Source organism: Carassius auratus, unplaced genomic scaffold, assembly GCF_003368295.1.
Source record: "Carassius auratus strain Wakin unplaced genomic scaffold, ASM336829v1 scaf_tig00216425, whole genome shotgun sequence".
Taxonomy (NCBI): Eukaryota; Metazoa; Chordata; class Actinopteri; order Cypriniformes; family Cyprinidae; genus Carassius; species Carassius auratus.
In genome coordinates this window covers 132,870-155,344 of record NW_020528566.1, presented here as the reverse complement: position 1 = coordinate 155,344, position 22,475 = coordinate 132,870, and the positions used below count along the sequence as shown (strand labels likewise).

At 39.2% G+C, this 22,475-nt stretch overlaps 1 protein-coding gene across 6 annotated transcripts in view; it reads right to left on the bottom strand.

The window, feature by feature from the left end:
* robo3 (roundabout, axon guidance receptor, homolog 3 (Drosophila)) overlaps nt 1-22,475 on the bottom strand; it is a 136,553-nt gene that overhangs the window by 58,682 nt on the left and 55,396 nt on the right. For 5 of the 6 annotated variants that reach the window (XM_026263106.1, XM_026263108.1, XM_026263104.1 and 2 more), the window contains one exon: nt 450-776. In XM_026263106.1, coding sequence (XP_026118891.1) covers nt 450-776 — 327 coding nt within the window. Of the gene's footprint in view, nt 1-449; nt 777-16,627; nt 17,145-22,475 lie in introns of those variants that run through there. The other variant, XM_026263109.1, reaches the window with a different exon arrangement.

The window sequence follows — 22,475 nt, the reverse complement described above, 5'->3', positions numbered from 1 at the left end:
TTGGATATGGGAAGCCCTGCTGTTAAACCTGGAGCCATTCCATTAGAAACACTGAGATGCTGGTGGATTTTTTTAAGCTAACATCTGTCACCTGGAAGCCGCCAGCATTCCGCTCCTCTCTTGGCTATTTCTGGGGCTGAATTTATCTCGAATACCAGCTCTCATCCATCTACATTAATATCACAAATCAGATTACCTCTTCTAAAACTAACAATGACCTCAGTGCTTCACTCCGCCAGGGACGATGGTTATGGGCCGCTGCAGCGAGTGGAAGACTAAACTAGATCAAGTGGAGATGGAGGAGAAGGGAAAAAGATGAGGAGAGCAGGACAAAATGGTAAAGCTTAATAGAGGCGGCGGAAAAAAGATGAACACTGCGGAAATTTGCTGTTGGAGAGATTGAGGAAGAGAGTACGAGGCAAGGATCAGAGTACAAATGAACGACTTACTTGCGACCTCCAAAGAGGCATTACGGCTGACGGCTTCGCCCAAGTAATTTCTCGCTACGCACACGTATACTCCTTCGTCAGGCTTGCTGCGTCTTCCGTGAACGATTCGGAGGAAGAAGAGGGAACCGCTGGGGAGGAGCATGCGATGGGAGCGTGGATCCTCACGGTCCGTTTCGACTCTCTCGCCATCTTTGTACCACTCCACCATAGGGGTCGGCCGACCTTCGGCCTTGCAGTTCAATGTGGCGGGCTCGCCTTTGGAAACAATGAGGTCTGAGGGGTGTTCGACAATCCGTGGCGCGGCATCTTCCAACCTAGGCCGAGATCCTGTAAGAGAGAGAATCGATGGTCACTATTTGCATTACATGCAATTGAGAGAATTTGGTATAAAAAATAAAAAAAAAACTTAATGCGGTAACACTTTATTTTAAGGTGTCCTTGTTACATGTACTTACTATTACAATAACAGTCAATTACACATTATTAAATGCAAGAAACCCTAAGCCAGACCACAACCATATACTAAATACATGAAGTTATTTAATATTACTCAGAACTTAAATATATTTAGACTGTAACAAGGTCACCTTAAAATAAATTGTAACCCCAGATGCAAGTCAGCGCAAGAAGCACTACAAGTACAGTTGTGAATCTTTTTGATTCATTATTCACTGCTTTCTAATTTGACAGTTTTTGCAAATTCAATATACAATTCAATTCAATTTTATTAACAGCGATTTCATTCAGCATTCTTTTATTTTATTTGTATGATTCTTTATATACTTCCTATCACCAAGTTCCATATAATTGTCAATTAGACATTAAACCAGTTTTGTGCTTGTGATGTTCCATGCAAAATTGTTGCTTTGAGTCTGGACATGACATGGTCGTCAGAATCTTCACAATGTATAAATACAGCTATTTGATGACTAATAATCTGCCATAAACATTAAATTATTCCAAGCAAAGAGCAAAAATTCTCACTACACAAAAAAACAGCTCTCAGTCTAATTCCAGTTGGAGGTCAGCCAATAAGATGCACAGTCTTGAATGAAGCACCTGCTTTACCAATGCCATCTTTACAAGTTGATTATTCATGTCACTGGTAACAAGGATGTAAAACACAATTTCCGCCAACACTCGACTAGGTAAAATTAAGAAGTTATACATATGTATTGCTTATATGCATGTCATAAACTGGCAGTATGAAAATGACATGCTCTAAATTCAACAGCTATCAAAGGAAACAGAAATTCATTTCAATCCCGCAGTAGCTGGAATGCTGGGATATGTATATATAATTTGTCTTCTGTTTTAAGGCGCATATGAATTCATGCTGACTGCCAAGGGTTTTTTGTTTCACACAGTTGTTGGGGGGGGGGGGGTTGAAACCGGTGGCATGGTAATTCAGGTAGTCTTTCAAAAAGCTTTGAAATTGCTTTTCTTTCTCCCAATTTGAATGACAGTGTGGTGGCGGGACAATTACAGATGAATAACAACAACAAACTGATTCTCAAGACCGGGGAATTTCAGCCATCGGGAGATATCTTGGGATGAAAGTGAGTCATTGTGCATGGTGATTTTGGAAATAATTACTGATCCCGGCGGCAACAATTATACCGGGGTTTAAAATTTGTGACAGGAGAGAGACTGTGATTTCCAGCGGTAAGAGTGAGGAATGCTTAAAATATATTTCAGTTGGAAATGAAACACGTGTGATAGCTCAAACAAAAAGCTACAGACATCCCCCTGGGGAAACGTCCATCAAAATACACAAAAAGTTACACAGGATTATTAGAAAAACACTGTAATGCATTTTAAGCACATAGAGATAAACTCTAGTATAACAGTCCTCTGTTTACACCAGGAACATGGCATTAAAAATTGTGCTTTTAAGGATTATTTCTTACCATTCAGATCTGCAAAGCTTTACTTTGCTTTATTACTTCATATTCAGTCAAGTGGATAAACACCCCTGGGCCAAAGACTAATGCAACTTAAAACAAACCCATTTCCAAACCACTTTACCCCAGCCATGAATAACATGACACAATGACCTTACAGTAGTAGTAAATTGGGATGCATCCACAAGAGACGCAAAGGCCAAAACCACACGCTTTGTGTTCACCTCCGAATCATCAGAACTGTTGCCCTTCCAGTCTTTCAAAACAAAAAGCCCTGTGGCCCTGCTGGGTTAAGGAAGCGGAGACCGCCAGGGTTTGGCTAATAGCTTTTAGCGGACACTTATGGACTGCTGAACAGACTGTGGTTGGCAGGGGGTGGAGGAGAAACAGTGGGGTAAGAATCCAAGAACAAGCTTATAAATAAAACAGACCAAACACTCCCGACCTGCCACAGACTAGATGTAGGGCAGGGAAAGAGATAGAACGTAAAGACTAGGGATGGGTATTGTTTAAATATTATCGATATCGATACTGCTTATCGATACCGATACTTATCAATACTGTTATCGATACTATTTGGTGCAAAAAATAGGAAGTGAAAAGTTGTTGAAAATTAGAAAAAGTTATTTTATTACTGCTGAACTTTAGCAACTGTATTAAAGTCCTTCATTCAAGAGCAGTGAGTTATTTTTCTCTGTCTTATTTTATTTTATTATATTAGTTCACCCCATAATCTAAATTGTGTCATCATTTACTCACTCTCAAGTTGTTTTAAACCCGAATGAGTTTCTTTCTTTTGTTGAACATAAACAATTATTTTGAAGAATTTGGGAAACTAAACAGTTGCTGGGTTTTTTTTTTTTTGCTGGGACAAGCGGCAGAATGTTTAGTACAGTCCGTTTAAGAGCTGCATGTTTACTTTCACTTTAGACATTAACTGTGTTTATATGTACATTTAGTGTGTTTTTGACAGTATTAGCACAATCAGATGATAACTAAGATAACTAAGTAATAAGGTGCTGCTTGACCAGCCTTTTAGTGTACGGTTGATTTGGGTGTATGCGCTCTGAATAAGCACATTTTAGAACAGCACGCAAATAAAACGGTTAACCCGCAAGATTTTAAAGAACACCCCGAAATTACATACTTTTGTGACTGCGAATAAGTCTCGTGAGTGTAACGCTACCGAATCAACATTTGACGTAAATGTTTCTCACAAGTTTCAGTTGGAGCTGTTAGTTTTGTAATGTTTCTCTCTCGCCGTGATGACTGATTGCACGCAAACACACCACATCCGGCACAACACAAGTATCAATAACAGCATTGTTTGTCCTGACGCTTTTTGGTATTCCAGTATCGACCCAATTACGTACCGGTTCAAAAAAATACCCAGTTCTCTGTACCCATCCCTAGTAAAGATGGAGCTAAACGCACACAAAAGTAGAAGCTATCTCACCTAAATGTGACCTCGAGAAGACCAGGGGACTTGGGACAGTCTAAGAGAGCGACCAACTGTGCATACAGAAGTGGAAAACAACATCTGGAAAAACGTATTAATTCTTCACCCTGAGCTTTCTGAGTCTTCTAGACTAACGAGTCGCCCATTATGAGGTGCTAGAACTGCTACCTAAAAAAAACAGTAAGTCCCATAATGGGCATTTGGGGGATTTTCACAACTCTTAAAGAACTCTGTGGTCTCACACCCTGTCAGAGAAAATCAACCCTCTGGGAAACAGTGTACTTTAAGGGCCTTCCGGGGCAGATAACACATCTCCAAGAGCATCTTTTATATAACAACGCTTGGAAACGAGCATTAAAATGTCTCTGGTACTGTCAAGGTAGGAAAGAAGTGGTCAAATAAGTAAATGAATAAAGCAGAACAAAGGTGATATAATTTTAATAACCTTGTCACAAAAGGCTGCTTGGCTCCACTATGAATTGTGGGAAGTGCTTTGATTTCTGGTCGCCGAGTGAAATAAAACTGAGACAATCTTGCCTGCATTAATTATTAATGGTGCTCGCCAAGGCAAGTTGCTCTGAATGAATGACATGAATGATACTTCAAACCATGCGGCTTGTTAAGGATTGCATTTCAAAGTGATCAGACTTAAGCTTTTCACATAGTAGACCATAATAGAGTCATATGTTGGGAATCTCATGGAGACCTTTAACTTTTATCCTTTGCTAGTAAGTAACCACCTAGAAACCAAATAGAATTCCCTGGGAACCACAGCTAATTGTAATTGTAATTTAGGCTAGTTTGAGAAATTGAATTAAAATTGTATTGAAATAGAATCAAAAACTATAATCAAATTTGAATAAAGTACAATAAAAAAAATTAAGGAACAGGATGGATGAATGGATGCATGGATGGATGGTTAGATAAATAGATGGATGGCAAATTCATGAATAAAAAGAAGCAGAAAAATACTTAGAGCACAAAATCTAGGCTAATTCTATGCTACATCAGTAGGACAACTTCAGTCCAGCTGTCAAGGATTACATGCAATAAATGTTGCTGAAATTAGAGCATGTCCTATCTGGAAGAACCTAAACAAGTGGCAATCTCACTCTGAGACATGTAGTAATGGTTCCAGCAGTTAGATTGATTTGGGCATAAAGGGAGGGCTGCAACTACAACTCATCTGCTCTTAAAAGTATCAAGCCCCTGTACTGTAATAGGGGTTTGACCTTGTTATGTGAAGGAAGGGGGAGGGGGGGATGAGCCGGCTCTGGGAGGAAATACATGCATCTGGCTATCCTTCTGATCAATCCCAAGGGGCTTTTAGCACTAACACTATTTATCTCCAGTGTTGGAGGAGGAAATAAGATCGCTAAACATGGACCAAACAAAGACAGATGATGCAAGCCATGTTGGAGTAACAAGACATGCTCTGGGAAATTTTCACAAACAGCAAGTGCAGAGACATATGCAAATATTCAGAGTTTTCCTAGAGAAGATGTCAATGCCAAAGGATCTCCCTGACAACCATACAAGGAAAGGTCAGATGTCGATCTAATAATTGTCTCCATCACTTTAAATAGTTCTAAAGAAGAGAAGATTTGCATGCAGGAGGAATTATCAGCGCGGGACAAAATTAGTATAAAATGTTGAACAAAAGCATTTTTTTCACTTAGATGAATAAGACAAGATCCAGAAGAACTTTGACATGTTAATTTTTTTGCAGCATGTCAAACTTCAGTATAACATAAAAGCACAAAGCTTTGATGCTCAAAGCACAAAGTTTAACACCAAAGACAAAAATGGCCAACTCTCTTTCTCCCAATCCACATCTGCAATTCTTGAGTGGCTTTCTGCCCCACTTAAATAGTTGATTATTTTACAACCTCACCCCTCCTTTTTTCACTGGAATCTGGGAATTGATTTGCAAATGTGCATTCATTACCCCAAGTTAAATTAAGAAGTGGGGGGCGTTCCTTCCGACACTCTTTCTTAACCGATCAGTTTCTTTGCATTTACAAACAACAAAGGGGGCTCTTGAGAAAGAACACAAACCCGGGGTCATAAAGCTACGCTCTTTACTCCTGCGGCTCCTGATGGTGAGAGGACAAAGTGAGGCCGGTCACATGCAAATAGGAAATTACACAGAGGGCTGCTGTTTTCCTCTGGGAAGAGCGTGTTTCTGCCTGGATCAACCCTGCAAGGTGGGAACCGGGATGGATTAAGCGCGGTGGCAAGCACGGAAATTCCATGACAGCTTCTACAGAGGAACCTGACACCTTTAGGGGTTGTGGCAAGAGCTGCTTATGTGCTTCCTGCTTAAGAAACAGCAAAAGATGTTGTGTTTACTGCAGGGAATGAAGAGGATTTCTCATTCCAACAGGAAGAGACAGCATCGAGTCACGGAGCCTTAGCAAAACAAAGTCTACGTACCATTGTGGGTTCATTGGCTGTGTCCATTACATGAGCTTTGATGTTTTTTAAAGGGATGAAATACTCTCCATGTTAAAATAGTATACTTGCATACAAGGGATTTAACATAATTGCAAAGAGTACTGGTTAGTAGATAGATAGACATTCCTACTTACTGCACGAAAAGCTTTGCAATATATAACCCAACCTAATCCTTAATCTTTAGAGTGGTGCAAATGGGACTTCCTGACACATCAGATTTTATCTCCATACAAAGGCTCATCTGGCCACTCCATTGCTTTGAGAACCTTCTCACTTCACAAAATAAACAGTACTTCAAATGAACCTTCTGCTGGGCAGTGGCAACATCTAGCTGAAGATATTGATCCCTCTGTGGATTCCCGAGAGAAGACTTGGCGAAAAAGAGGAGGGAAGTAAATACGATTCTTTCAGTGGGTCGACCTGTTAGTGAGAATCTCTTTAAGTGCTGACCCTAAACCCTGTGATCTCAAACAACACTGAGCTCTGAGTTGCCTCAGGTGATCAAGCCATTGAGGCATAAAAAATAACCTCCTGGTCACCCTGGACTTGCCAAACTATTTCATTCCTTTAGTGTGAGGGCATTTTTAGTAGAGGCTGTGAGGAATCCTTTGCATTTCTAGGGAAATATCTGTCTTTTTGTGTTGCCATATGTATGAGTACTATGAGACAGATTCACCCGGGTTCATTCAGATTCTGCAAACCCTCTCCGAAAGGCGGTACAATAATACCACAGTCTGTTTTCCCTGGCCTCCTGTAAGCACATCTGGAATACAAGTCAATAGGTATATCGCATATCTCAAGGGTGCGTCGACTTGTCCCATAGAAGAAGCAGTAGGGAATAAAAGATAAATTGTGCATAGTGGCGACAGCAGAGCACCATCCCAGCTGCATGGTGTTGTCTGGACCTCTTCAGTGTCCCGTTAATGGAAGTGGCCGGGGTTGGGGCGACCAGCATACCGTGACTGGTTGAAATAGCATCAGCTTCCTGGTCCTCCTAGTGGTGCATCACGTTCCGCTGGATTAATCCCAACAGGCACTTTCCGCTTGACCCCAACATTGCTAGGTGAGGCCCACACAGAACCACAAATTTAGCAGGAAGTGCACATTCAGGCTGAGGAATTTGACTGTACAAAAGATCTACTGTAGATGTTTTGCCAAACCTGATCTTTTTTTCTGCTATTCACACCAGTCGCTTTTAAGCACAAGCAAAGTTCCCTTAGAAGACCGTGCACGTCTCCCGATCCCTTAAGACTGCCATTTTTCAGCTTCAGGTCAAATTCCAGTGAAAAGGTAAAACAAAGTGTAAGCGGCCTTTGAAGTCCCTTTCTTCTCATCCAAAATTATACAGCCGCTTTAAAATTCTTTCAATCTTCAATGGCCGGGGCCTTCAATCGAGAGCCTACCTGACTATTCATGAACTGGATCTTTGAAAGTCAAACAGAGAGAGATGAAAAGGACTAGGGAGTAGTTGGCACTGTATGGATGGTCTTCATGTTAAATACATGCTCGGGGAAGGCATGCCTCGAAAGGAACAATGATTAGGCCTATATTCAACATTTGTATGCTCCCAGGACAGCGGGAATACTGCATATCTCCCCCTGAGGTCCAGAAGATAACATTTCACATTCAGGATGTGTTCTTGTTGCTTTGATCGCCGATGATTGCAGGAGGAAATGACCAAAATGAGGGGTAGGGAAAACCCCTAGGCTTCCCTTAGCGCTGGACTTAACCTGTGAATGTTTCTGAAGATCTGCAACATATGGCACTGCGCTGGTGAAATATACCGCTGAATCGCTTTCAATTAGTGACTCACGCATTTAACAGGTTTAACATTTAAGTAGAGTGGTGCTCGTTGAGATAGTGGGCGTTTTGCATAAGAATGACTCACTGGGTTGCTCATATGCATGACTGACATGGAAGGAGGGAAGAATTTTCTTCTTGGGAAAGGCATATGAGATAAAAGACTAATTAATGGAATGCATAATAATGCTGTGTATTCATATGCTGACAAAGTGAATGCACAGCTTTAGCAGCCAAATAAATGACTACTTACTACTTACATTTTAGATTTAAAACTATATATAATATTACAACAAATATCACATGAGTGAATAGACAGTACCTGAATGCTATAATACAATGCTAGGGAGCGCAATGGCAGTTTCAGACTTTCATGCTTTGGTACTGTATTTGTTTATTATTATATATACATAAAATATATCAAATGTTTGTATTGAGATAAAAGAGAATTCCCTCAGGGAATCTGGCATCTGGCATTCCCTCAGTGCCCATAGCACTGGTTCATTTCTGACTCCAGTCTGAGAGCTAGAGACAGAAAATACTAAATTTAAGATTTAATTTGCATTCTTAGTCCCTCTTCTGCACAAATAGTTTCGCGAAAACTTTTAAATTCAACTAAAATATTTTGTCATTACAACAAACAAGATATATATATATATATATATATATGTATATATATATATATATATATATTAGTGCTGTCAATCGATTAAAAAAAATTAACTAATTAATCGCACAATTTTTAAAAAATTAATCGCGATTAATCGCGATTAATCGCAATTAAAAGACTGAAACTTTTTGGATATGTAAATGTAAAATGTAAATAATTAATGTAAACTCAAGACAAAGAAACTATTTAAATTCAAAATATGATTGTTTATTGGAATTTTTGTTTAACTTGTAACACAGATTTTCTCATGTAAACAACATACCTGCAATAAACCATCAATATCCTCCAAATTAACTGTTGGCTTGAAAGCCATATTTATTACAGAAATAAAAACACAGGCATGTAAGTACCATTTGAATTTCAAAACAATCAATGCCAATAAAAAACAAAAATGATTTCCATGTTGAATTCTAAGTGGACTGCAAAAAAATTCCAAAGTATAGTCATTGCCAGTGCTTTAAGTGGGCCGGTATGCACTGGTACTCAGTACCGCCACTTCCAAATATAGCTCTTGAGCGTACTGCCACCTCTCCGTGCGCCCAGAACGTGCTTGTAGCATACCGGTACGCTCATTTGGACATCTGTTTTAATAGAGGTTTTAATCTTTTACCTGCACTGCCGATTTTCAGAGCGCCCTTCACAATGCAAGCTTCCTAATTCATCCCACCCAGAGCAGAAACTACATTACCCATTCACCCTTAAGTTATACAAGTGAATAGCGCATGTGTCGCTTTTCCCACTGTTAAGTGTCAACAACTCAACGTGGCCGGAGAAGGTGTGTGAAACTCGTTGTGAGTTATACTAAAGCAAAATCTTGAGTATTTATTGTCTGATAAACATTAAAAACTGTCTGCGGAGGTTGAGTCGATCCCCCGCTGGCTGTTCATTGGCTGCAGCATCTTTTTTCTAAGTTCTAAAAAAATACCGTAGACGGCAAGGCACAAATTTAGATATTCGTTTATCTAATTAATCTATAGCCTATGCACAAAGACAATATGATCTTTTTGTCCCCTTTTTGTTTTAAAGCTTGATGAAGAGAGAGAGCGCAAGTTGCTGCAGCTGAGGAGGACAGTGATGCACGCGTACAGGGGTGATTGACAGTTCGCGGCACTGTGTACAAAAAATACTCCGCTACACAATTATTTCGTTATTTTCGTCTAAGCTTATTAACGTCACCGTTACAGAAAGGTCTGATTTACGCACTGTTACAGTCATTGTTTTTTAAACAATGACATTTGAGTTCATGATTTTAATGTTGCTGTTTCTTGTGGCAGACTAAATGAAGAGTAATGTTTCTTGTGGCAGACTGAAGAGTAATCCGTGTTTTATACTGAAACTTTCCGTCTAAAAGTCCTTCCTTGGTCTTATCCATATTTCTTTGCACGTTGAACACACATAGGCCACAACTGGAAATAAAAAAACTGCAACCGCGTTAATTGCGTTATTTTTTTTTAACGCGTTAAATATTTCAAATTAATCGAATGCGTTAACGCGCTAATTTTGACAGCACTAATATATATATATGAAAGAAGAAAAGCTGTAAATTAAAGGCGGGTGTACACGGTGCGAATTCTGATGGACGGAAGATCGTGTGTCCACGCACACGTCACGAGTGAGTTTATCTGAAAACCGCATGGATTATATACGACACGATTTTACGACCTGCCGATTTCCGAAGCAATCGCACAAAGTTAATATAACTGCTCTCCCTCTCTCTCTCTCCATATAAAATATTGATACAAGCCATGACTGTTTCCTACACATACAGGTTCTTTTTCAGCAACAGGAAACCGAGACGTCTGGTCACCCTAGTGTGTGTGTGTGTTTGTGTGTGTGTGTGTGTGTGTGTGTGTGTGTGTGAGAGAGAGAGAGAGAGAGAGAGAGATATTAAAAAGAGTTAAAAAGCATGGTACACGCTGCTAGAAACATCATACAGCGCTCGCTGTTCCTGCCAGAGTTCAGCAAGTTTACTCTTTTGGTCAATAGTCCACATTAACTGTGGCAATGCCGTCTTCGTCTTTCTTCTTCTGTGGTTTTCCTAGTTCATGATTGGTCAACTTCCGAATGTTAGTTGCATTAAATATTGTTGTACAGAGGTTCACTTGTGCTCCGCTCTGCACAAGCCTGAGATGCGTCACGGCTCAGGCACGGGAACCGGAGCTGATCACGGCTGCTGTAGTCAATGCTTGTGTTGGGTTTATACTAGCATGTTTCAGAACTGTCCCAGAAGCTGCTCTCCAAGGCTTTTATACAGTGATTGGTCATGCCACATCAAAGAATGTCAAAATGCCATTTATTATTTGAATTTCTTAAAGAAAAAAAAATACTGTATTTGTTTGGTACACATGCATACCAAACCAAAAGACCCGTACCGCTGTACAACAATTTTTAATGCAAATAACATTTCATGCCTCATGTAATTGCTCAATCAAATAAAATAAAAAAATTAAATAAATAAAATGTATGCATTTAGCAGACACTTTTATCCAAAGCAACTTAAGTTTGTGAGCTATCGGTTTGAATTTATGACGTGTGCGGTTGAACGAGCCGATATATATATATATACATATATATATATATATATATATATATATATATATATATATATATACATATATATATATATATATATATATATATATACATATATATATATACATATATATATATATATATATATATATATATATATATATATATATATATATATATAAAATATCAAATGTAACATATCATAGTATAAAACATAGAGTGAAAAACTCTCTAGTTTGTTGATCCTTCAGCACAAGATGACAAAAAGCATGGTATTTTCAGCAAGGAGAGCAGCAGTTTCCTGCAGTAAGAAAAACTATTTGGCACAGAATAGAGCTGATAATATCAAAGTCTTGCAACACGTCTATGAAGACACGAACAACAGCCTGTTAACACTTCAAATGCTCTGACAGAGACAAAGACAAAGAATACTGACACCACACAAAAACATTCACAACATTCCTTGCATTGCACTCAAGGACCAATTTCAGCTCTGCTAAGCTGCGATTTTGATCTACACGGCCATTAAACAACAACCGCGCATGTAACGTCCATGTCTAATAGCCCTCTGAACCCAGCAACTGTTATTTAATGAAACAACACAAAGATGAGGATAACGGGGACTCAAAGCCAAATAAAAGCACAGAAAAATATATCTTGAACAGCATGAAAGTGTGTAAACACAGGCACCAGGAGGGAAGTGAACGAGAAAGAAGTGTGTGTTAATGAAGGTAATCTAATAGCAGTGTCCATGCAGATAGAGACTGAGTCATTAAATTGGAGCTCCCGATGAGAGAGCACACACGGCCCTGGGCCCTTTTGTTTACAGTGTGCCCAAACACACACTTATATACACTATTAGCCAGGTCTGTTTGCATCAACTAGTAAACAGAGTGAATAAAACACAGACCAGAGGTCTCTGTTTCTCCAAGGACAACACAGTTGCACCATGTAAACACTCAAAGCACAAGCCAGCTGTTTAAGAGTTGGAGTGAGCTGTTACTCAGTGTGAGAGTGTGGTAATATAGGCTCAGCAGGTCCTGATAATAAGCAGTCATACTGTGTTGTTTGTCATAAGGCATGGATCAAGAGGAATATCTGATTTTTTTGCCCAAAAGTGAGCCAATAATTAAAAGAGCGGCTGAGCATTCATGCCATGGGAACTGTGCTCCAGGCCTGGAGATACTAAGCATTCTTCATCTGGGTATGTAAGTGGTATGTCGCCTTGGCATGCAGGTGGCCCCTGCAATGCCCCTCAGCTTCTTTCCACACACTGGCACACAGATAAACTGCTGAACCCACTTGAAATTATCCAAAGACTTCAACAAGCTTATCTTAATAGGCATATTTACACGTTTAAAGAGTGAGGAGGAATGAGTATGCAGGGTCTAAAGTTAAAAGCAAGCACCAAATGTGAGTAAAAACTGGCTTTGGAGAGTAAATACAAGTTTAAAAAAAGTTACATTTGGAAATAAAACAACTTTGTTAACTATCCATCGAAAGGTGTGGAAACAAGTTCATGAAGGTATGTGTTTAACTGCAATTTGTTAAACAGAGTATATTTTTGTGAAATTAAGAAAAAAAAATATTTTACCTTTGAGGGCCAGATGAATATGGAGAAAAAAAATCAGTCCGAAAAAGAAGATTACTGTGATTCCTTGCTGTTGGATTAGGACAGCGAGCGATGATTGGGCTAGTTTGTTTGGTGTGTTCCACTCGTCGGCTCTCATTGGGCTCACATCGGCGGCAGTTTAACATGTTGAATCGGTGTCTGGGACGTCGGGGCCATCGGCGAGAGTGAGAACTCTGATTGGATGTTCAGTTTAGCGAACGAGTCAGTGCAGAGAATTACAGAAAAAAGTGATGAAAACAAACATGTGAATGCAGGCGGTACAGACAGAAGTCTGTTTAAATGTTACGTGATCTTTCCCAATCATTCTAATATGTGAATGTTTTCATAACAACATGAGCCGCTTAAAATGATTAAAGTTCTTAATGTTACTGATATTCAAATTGGTAAGCAAGCACTGCTTTGTTTACATTTCGCATATCTGTGTTTATCTCGTATATCTTTGTTTCGGTTTCTCCTTTTGAATGACGAATATATACTATTAATAGCTGCTGATTTGAACATCTCGTTGCTTTAAGGCATGCACACAATGCACGTGTTAGTTTGCCGTCGGCTGTAGTCTGTGCGGTGTGTTCCAGTGCAGATTTTGGTCCGACAATGCCGACGCGAGGCAACAACACCGTCAGCTTTCTCGCCAATAGTTCTTTAAAGTCAGCTTGGTGTGTCCCGACCTTAAGACTTTAAAAAAATTTGCTTCTCAAAATCAAACACTCTCTATATGTACACGCTTCCTAAATTAAGCAGGTATTGGTCTTTTTGCTATTCTTAAAAGACTGATGTGTGAAAAGCCCCATAAAGGAAAGATCGCAGAAAACAAGCATGAACTTCCATTATTGTATTATTGTTGATATAAACCACACTGGCCACTATTGAGTTATTGGATGGGAAAGAGAATCACCGAACCACCGCTGTAGGGCATGTCAATATCGAAGTGGTGAGAAATTTTCTGATTAAATACAGAGGCAGTTATATTTCTTGACAGGGAGGCTTAATATCGAACTCAGTCAGGGTTGGAGTGCTAGATAGAAAAAGTCAATTATTAAAGAAAGATACAATCTATAGTCAATTAAAAAAACAGAGAGAGTCAAAAGTGGGTTATGTACTTTTCCTATCGACAGTGATCTAAACTAATGTCTTTGCAGATGTCCTGACAATATCTCTTCTTAAACTAATTAATCCTTGTATGTGTGTCACTTTTTCAATCCAGGTTTCCACAATATGTTCAACAGTTCTGCAAGTGTAAACCGAGCTACCACTTCAAGGAAACAATCACAGACGCATTTTTAAGAAATCTGAGTAGCTAACAAATTATAATTGAATCTACAAGCCATAAACACACCCAGAGAGTTTAGTTTGGCCTCTCTGATTCTTTGTATAGTGCTTCCCATTTGGAACATGGCTTTGAGGGTCACCACAGCCACTGGAACTAATGTGCAAGGCCATTAAACTGTCTTCATCTGCGGCCAGAGACACAGGATTGGACAGATTGATGCCAAGGCATTGTGTTGTGTCCCCATTCACCCCCACACAGCAACGCCAGCAGAGCCGACATCTTTAGGGTTCAATTCTAACTTCCTGTCAGCGCTAGACTCATAAAACCAGAGCCGTATGTGTTTCTAGCTTCCTTACTTGACCAATTAAAAAGCTGCCACAAAGAAGGGGTGATTAAATCCTGCTATTTTGGGAGACGAGTTACGCTCTTGCATCGTGAAATATGTGCTTTTAATCAAAGGTGTCACTTTTTAAAGCACATTAAAAATACCATTTGTGGTGCAGCTTTATTCATTCTTAAGTATGATCTCTGCAAGAACAAAAGAGTGCTGGAAAGATATTGCCAAGCTGTTTTGTCTCGCGGCAAGGACCCATTTAAGAGCGTGAATGTGCCGGGGCAGAAATCAGACTGAGACATCAGAGCGTGCTCAGAAGGAGATGCGGTATTTATCTCCCTCCTTATTGACAGCCTCTCGACAGCACACTGTTTACACAGAGGAGACAGAGAGTAACTGTGCGAGTGAGAGGGAGACGCAGACTTCTCTGAGTCACACCTCTCATACACACACGCGCAAGCATGCTTCGCTTCTGATCTGAAGAGCGACGACAATCCTGGAGACACAAGACATCTAAATAAGCTGTCGTGCATGGAGGGAAAACCCTAAATGACACACGTTACGCAAAAAAGTCACAGAGCTTCTGAAATGCTGCCAATCAAACGCTTATACAGTATAGGACGTAGCGGCTACAGATCCTTGCGTGTTAATTGAAAATAGAAAAGAAATGTTGGCTTACAAGTAGTTTTCTCATTTTAAACTAAGGTTCATCTAGTTTAAAGGGTGTCATTACCGAGTGAGTCAAAGGCCGGCAGTCGTTAAATGCATGTTTGGGGACAATCCGGGAAGAGCAGACAGCTGTTTGTGGCTGTTTAAAATGACTTCAAAAGGAACCGAGCAAACACAAGTCCTCCTCGAGCTACGAATGTAACATAGACAAACAACAAGTACACAACAATCACTCTCAGAAAGGATCAGGCAGCTATAAATGAAAAGTTGAAGTGTAACTCGATGCCTTTTCTTTCAAAACCCTTATCAGGTGTGAGAAGGTGAGAGGAGATAGCCAGTGGCCCTCGCCACATACCTGAGCTGGATTAAGTCAGAGGCGTGGGAAGAGAATGGGACAATGGTAAATTCAACTACACTGAACTAATCCAGAGTCACTTTTTGGATGGTTTTGAGCCTGTTCTAAAAACCAGAATCGGTTTTGGTTTGACCAGATCTGCTCATGGAACAAAAGATGAGCACAGTATTGACAACACAATTTAGATTGTATTATAGATCTAATCAAATAAAAGCTTTGCATGTCATTTCGTCCCTTGTCTGGCGGCTGTGCTTCCCTTGATTCAGTGGCAGATTTTCAGCGGTTATATTGGAGGACAGATCTCGGAGGCAATGTTTACTGCCCCATAAAACATAGCTTCTGTCGGCCAACACTGCCAGCAATACCACTGATCTAAGCACGATTCAAGATGTGAAAGATTGTGGCCCTACAGAGCCAGGGTTTGCAGCCAGGGGTACCGAAAGTAGATCATCCATGAGTCTGATGGTCTTTGGGACTGTAAGGGTTAAAAAAAATCATAAAACAAAAGAAAAAATGTGTGCAATAGATACAAATAGTTCAATAATGAAGATATTGCTGTGTAGTTTTGCCATATTATACACTCTGTCTAAAAGAGAATCGTCAAATTCGAGGTCTGATCTATCCTAAATTGAGTTTATTTACTGTAAACTGGGTCAGCTGGGCTGTTTCAGCAATATGTTTATGTATAAACACTGTCTATTAATTATACATCGATAAATCATCTGTTTACATTCAAAGCATTGTAAAAGGTATATATGCAATGTAAGGACACATTAGATGCGGTGTAATTAAAATTAAAATGAAGGGGTTTGACTTTACTCTAACTTAAGATCAGGAAACATCTCAGCCAAAACATATTAAACCTCTAAATATTAAATACACTGTAAAAAATACATAAAATTTGTGCTGCTGTATGTAAATAATGTGCATTATCACCGTGCAAACGAAGCAACATCAATAATACCCCACAAAATACCACTAATCAATACGACAATATTTACGTTTAAAAACACCAGAGATGTCGACAACTATTCCACAATGTTTTGCGATCATAATCTTCATATGGTCACCTGTCGTGTATTTTCTCCAGCTTACCTTGAGACACGCAGATGATGGCAAACGCAACGAGCAGCGCATCTAAAGTCCTGCGAAACTCCATCACCCTCAGATATAAAGTCCACTTCAGTCACCTTTACAACCACCACAAAAGCGCTACAATCCGGTTGAAGTGCGAGGATACGCGTTTAAACAGGCAGTCACATTGAAGAACTTTACAAACTAGACCCAAAACACACAAAAACTGGCTAGGATAGCTGAGCATCACAAATACTCCATATTCCCGTGCGCTTCCTGTGCGCTCGAGCGCTGAACTGTACAGATAAAGAGTCAGTGTAACGGACAGATAAGATGTGATGCTCACAGTCCGTCCCAGCCGCTCTTACTTCCTCCAAGATTCATTTCACCGGCAAAACATATTTCTTTTCTCGCTTTCCTTGTGTATGGAAAAAGTATCCGTTCTTTAACAGCCTCTTCAGTCAGATTCCCATCTCCGCCGCTGCCTCGCGCACGCCGTGAATGAACGGATTTACTACTCTCGCTTCTACAGGCGACCGTCTCGTGGCTCAAGCCCACCCCCTGACTCCCTTCAGCAGTTACCCACACTGGGGTAACAGAGCTCTTAAAGGGCCAGGCACTTCATTTCGCTCAGCCTGCCTATATCGCTGTATACAGTGAATTAATTAAATTCTGGAGTAGTTGTGAGAGATAGTTCACTCAGTAATTACAAATCTGTCATTATTTAATCAACTTCGTGTTGTTTCAAAGCTGGAGATGATTTCTCACTCAGCGCACAAAAGATGATATTAGGCAGAGCTGACAACCTCAGTCACACTGACTTCCATTGTATCATTACATACAATAAAAGTGAATGGAGACTGAGGCTGTCATTCAGCCTAACATCTCCTTTCGTGTTGAGAGTGATTTACGTTTTAGAAAAGATTTACATTTTTAATTCCTATTAAAACATGACACTTTTCGCTGATCAAATGTTTTACGAAAATAAAAAGTCCAAAAATGGCATTTTAGCTGATTTAAAGGAATAGTTCACCCAAAAACGACAAATCTGTGGAAATGTCCACATTTTTTCTCTCTCTCTGTTGAACTGAAAATGAGATATTTTTAAGTATGTTTACATTGCTCTTTTCCATACTACAATGGAAATAAACTGAGAAAGGGTTGCTGAACTCCAAAACTGACTAAATAAAAGCACCATGAGTGAAGTGACATATAGCCAAGTATGGTGATCCCTACTCAGAATTTGTGCTCTGCATTTAACTCATCCAAAGTGCACACACAGCCATTTATGCTGCAGCGCCCGGGGAGCAGTTGGTGGTTCGGGGCCTTGCTCAAGGGCACCTCAGTCATGGTATTGCCGGCCCGAGACTCGAACCCACAACCTTAGGAGTCAAACTCTCTAACCATTAGGCCACAACTTCCCCAAAATGTATTATAAAATAAATGTATTATAAAAGCAGCCAAATCTTCTAAAATAATACTTTAATATAAATTAAATATATTTATTAAGATATAACTAAAACATAAAAATATATAGGCTAAATAAATGAATGAGTACTGATTTTCTTTATGGATTTTATACTATCGTTTTATCGTGAAATGTTTGGAAACTGGCAAACCTTCATGCCCAATTAACTGTCATTTTTATGGAAAAGTGTTGCTAGAACATCTTACAGAATTACTGCTTTTGTGTTCTATAGAACAAAGAAAGTCATACAGGTTTTTAATGTTTTATATATATATATATATATATATATATATATATATATATATATATATATATATATATATATATATATATATATATATACAGTATTGTTCAAAATAATAGCAGTACAATGTGACTAACCAGAATAATCAAGGTTTTTCGTATATTTTTTTATTGCTATGTGGCAAACAAGTTACCAGTAGGTTCAGTAGATTCTCAGAAAACAAATGAGACCCAGCATTCATGATATGCACGCTCTTAAGGCTGTGCAATTGGGCAATTAGTTGAATTAGTTGAAAGGGGTGTGTTCAAAAAAATAGCAGTGTGGCATTCAATCACTGAGGTCATCAATTTTGTGAAGAAACAGGTGTGAATCAGGTGGCCCCTATTTAAGGATGAAGCCAACACTTGTTGAACATGCATTTGAAAGCTGAGGAAAATGGGTCGTTCAAGACATTGTTCAGAAGAACAGCGTACTTTGATTAAAAAGTTGATTAGAGAGGGGAAAACCTATAAAGAGGTGCAAAAAATGATAGGCTGTTCAGCTAAAATGATCTCCAATGCCTTAAAATGGAGAGCAAAACCAGAGAGACGTGGACGAAAACAGAAGACAACCATCAAAATGGATAGAAGAATAACCAGAATGGCAAAGGCTCAGCCAATGATCACCTCCAGGATGATCAAAGACAGTCTGGAGTTACCTGTAAGTACTGTGACAGTTAGAAGACGTCTGTGTGAAGCTAATCTATTTTCAAGAATCCCCCGCAAAGTCCCTCTGTTAAAAAAAAGGCATGTGCAGAAGAGGTTACAATTTGCCAAAGAACACATCAACTGGCCTAAAGAGAAATGGAGGAACATTTTGTGGACTGATGAGAGTAAAATTGTTCTTTTTGGGTCCAAGGGCCACAGGCAGTTTGTGAGACGACCCCCAAACTCTGAATTCAAGCCACAGTACACAGTGAAGACAGTGAAGCATGGAGGTGCAAGCATCATGATATGGGCATGTTTCTCCTACTATGGTGTTGGGCCTATTTATCGCATACCAGGGATCATGGATCAGTTTGCATATGTTAAAATACTTGAAGAGGTCATGTTGCCCTATGCTGAAGAGGACATGCCCTTGAAATGGTTGTTTCAACAAGACAATGACCCAAAACACACTAGTAAACGGGCAAAGTCTTGGTTCCAAACCAACAAAATTAATGTTATGGAGTGGCCAGCCCAATCTCCAGACCTTAATCCAATTGAGAACTTGTGGGGTGATATCAAAAATGCTGTTTCTGAAGCAAAACCAAGAATTGTGAAATAATTGTGGAATGTTGTTAAAGAATCATGGAGTGGAATAACAGCTGAGAGGTGCCACAAGTTGGTTGACTCCATGCCACACAGATGTCAAGCAGTTTTAAAAAACTGTGGTCATACAACTAAATATTAGTTTAGTGATTCACAGGATTGCTAAATCCCAGAAAAAAAAAATGTTTGTACAAAATAGTTTTGAGTTTGTACAGTCAAAGGTAGACACTGCTATTTTTTTGAACACACCCCTTTCAACTAATTGCCCAATTGCACAGCCTTAAGAGCGTGCATATCATGAATGCTGGGTCTTGTTTGTTTTCTGACAATCTACTGAACCTACTGGTAACTTGTTTGCCACGTAGCAATAAAAAATATACTAAAAACCTTGATTATTCTGGTTAGTCACATTGTACTGCTATTATTTTGAACAATACTGTATATATATATATATATATATATATATATATATATATATATATATAGGCCTGAGTTTAATCATCATTATGAAAGAGCCCTGTAGGTCAAGGTGCAAGAAAACAGTGCAATTCATTTCACTATTACCTTTAAATTCTGTTCCGTCTCCAAAAAAGCAGCATCAATCAGCCCTTAAAGACTTGGGGCTCTAAGCAAATCATCAATCACAGAAATGCCATTGTTTCATGGGAATGACTAGATCAGAAGTGAAAAGCTATATCAGAGGTATATCAGTGTGGTATGAGGTTCAGACAATGAGACACGACAGAAGACCCTCTGTCTGAGGCAGGTAATGATGGCGGATGATAACGGTGGATTCAGCCCTGGCAAATAACAGCAATGAATCACTAAAGAGGGAAAAGAGGCCTGTTTTGTATTCACTGCATTTCACTCTTTCCATCCCAGCCATTTTCTCCACTATAATGAAGACTGTATTTGTTAAAAATTAACCAACAAATTGCATTTCATGTTAATTTCAAGACTGAAAGCACAACATGCATGTTAGGGGTTGTATTTATCTTAATTTTCCTAATGTAATATATTCTCTTCCATTATGTTCACAGTGGAGGACAGTCAGCGCCTGGAGTACGCTGGGAGCTTCTGGGGCAACTACCCTTGATATTGTTCTCATGTATGATGCATGAGGAAGTTTAACTTAATTGCAAAAACTGATTAATTGAGCTTCAGCGTGTAATTGAATAAAACATGATTCCGTTTCCCCCTAAATACATTTCATCTCTCTTATGACTGATGCAGCATGCTCCAGCTACCATAAAACATCAGCTGGATGCGTCAGGACGAGTGTGCAGTCTGTGAATTTAGCTGAATAATCACATTAGCGTGAGAGTTATGGTGACATCACATCATCGCCTCTTAATGATGCCATTAAGCAACAGTCGCAGAAGTACGCCAAGAGCGGGAGTTTGGAGAACATCGCTGCAGATGACAGATTATCATTGAATTTATAAAAGCTAACAATGAGTTGCTCGATCTTTCTCACACCGAGGGGCACAGACACTCTGCTGTTGTGTTATTTAACATCTGCTTTATTCATCTGAGAACTACAAAATATTTGCGGCGAGTTTTATTCAATAAACACAAAGAGTGTTAAATCAGTTTCTTTCTTTCGTTTGTTAAATGTTCTCTTTTTTCTTCAAAGAAGATAAATGACAGTGAAAAGCATGCCTGAAGCAGTCCCTACATTCGAGACATCCACTAATTTACACACCCAACTGAAAGACGCCATTATGTAAAGCCAATCCAGAGTCTTTATCAATAGAAATTAACTTAACCTCTCCAATAATGTAGCGGCAATACTGACTTTAAATTTCTCAATTAAGCTATACAGAGATCAAAAAAAGAGAAATGCACCTTGGTGGCAATGTATCAGACATTATATCAGTGTTGAGCAATCAGTACTGACAGCAGAAAACGTTCTGAAAATGCTATAGCACTACAAGTAATTAGCCCATCCACCATACAGCCGCTTGAGTCTGTGCCAGTAAAACGTGATTTATTACACTGATCAGCTGCACCACGAACACCTGACAACTCACACTGAACAAGGGCCAAGCCATCTGACACTGTGAATTTAAAGCTCAGCAGATCCCAAAGAACACATGAACACACAAATGTGACATATTCAAGTGTTTAAAGGAATATTCAGAAATTGGTGGAAGTTAAGCTTAAACTACAGCATTTGTGAAGATGTTGATTATTGGGGGGGCAACATGCCATTTTCGAAAAATAAGGGGGAAAATTTTTTATGAAATCTGGGTTAATGTAAGTAAATCTTGTAAATATTACAATACTGACTGTTTCAATTGTATATCCACAAAATGCATAAATAAATAAATAAATAATCGATTGAGCTTAACTTCTTAAAATTTGGTAATAAACCCAGAATATTTATTTAAAGGAAACTAAGTCAGATAATGTCAAAATAAAAAGGGGATTTTGTAATGGCACAATAAAAAAAAAATACGCTACGTCACATCCTGGTGATAAGACCTAAAGCACATATCGACATGCTTTGTACATGTGTCCAGCATGTGTTCCTGCCAAAATCCCCATAGAAAGATATTGACTAACCATCACGCTGCGATCGCCATGGAGACTGACAGAACACTGAGACAAAATGACATTTAATGCGAAAAGCAATACACAGAGTCCTTATGTAATGGAAAAGAATCTGACTCCCCCACATGCCCAAAGCAGTGTTGCATATGACAGTTAAGGGAAGGATGCCAAAAGACAGATGAAATGAAAAGAAATTGCACAAAGGCTTAAAAAGAAACAAAAGACCTGGCAACAATGTGTTTATTTGCTGTCCTTTGATTAAGAACAATTTGCTTGATTAGACACAATGGCCTGAGCATCAAATCAAACACA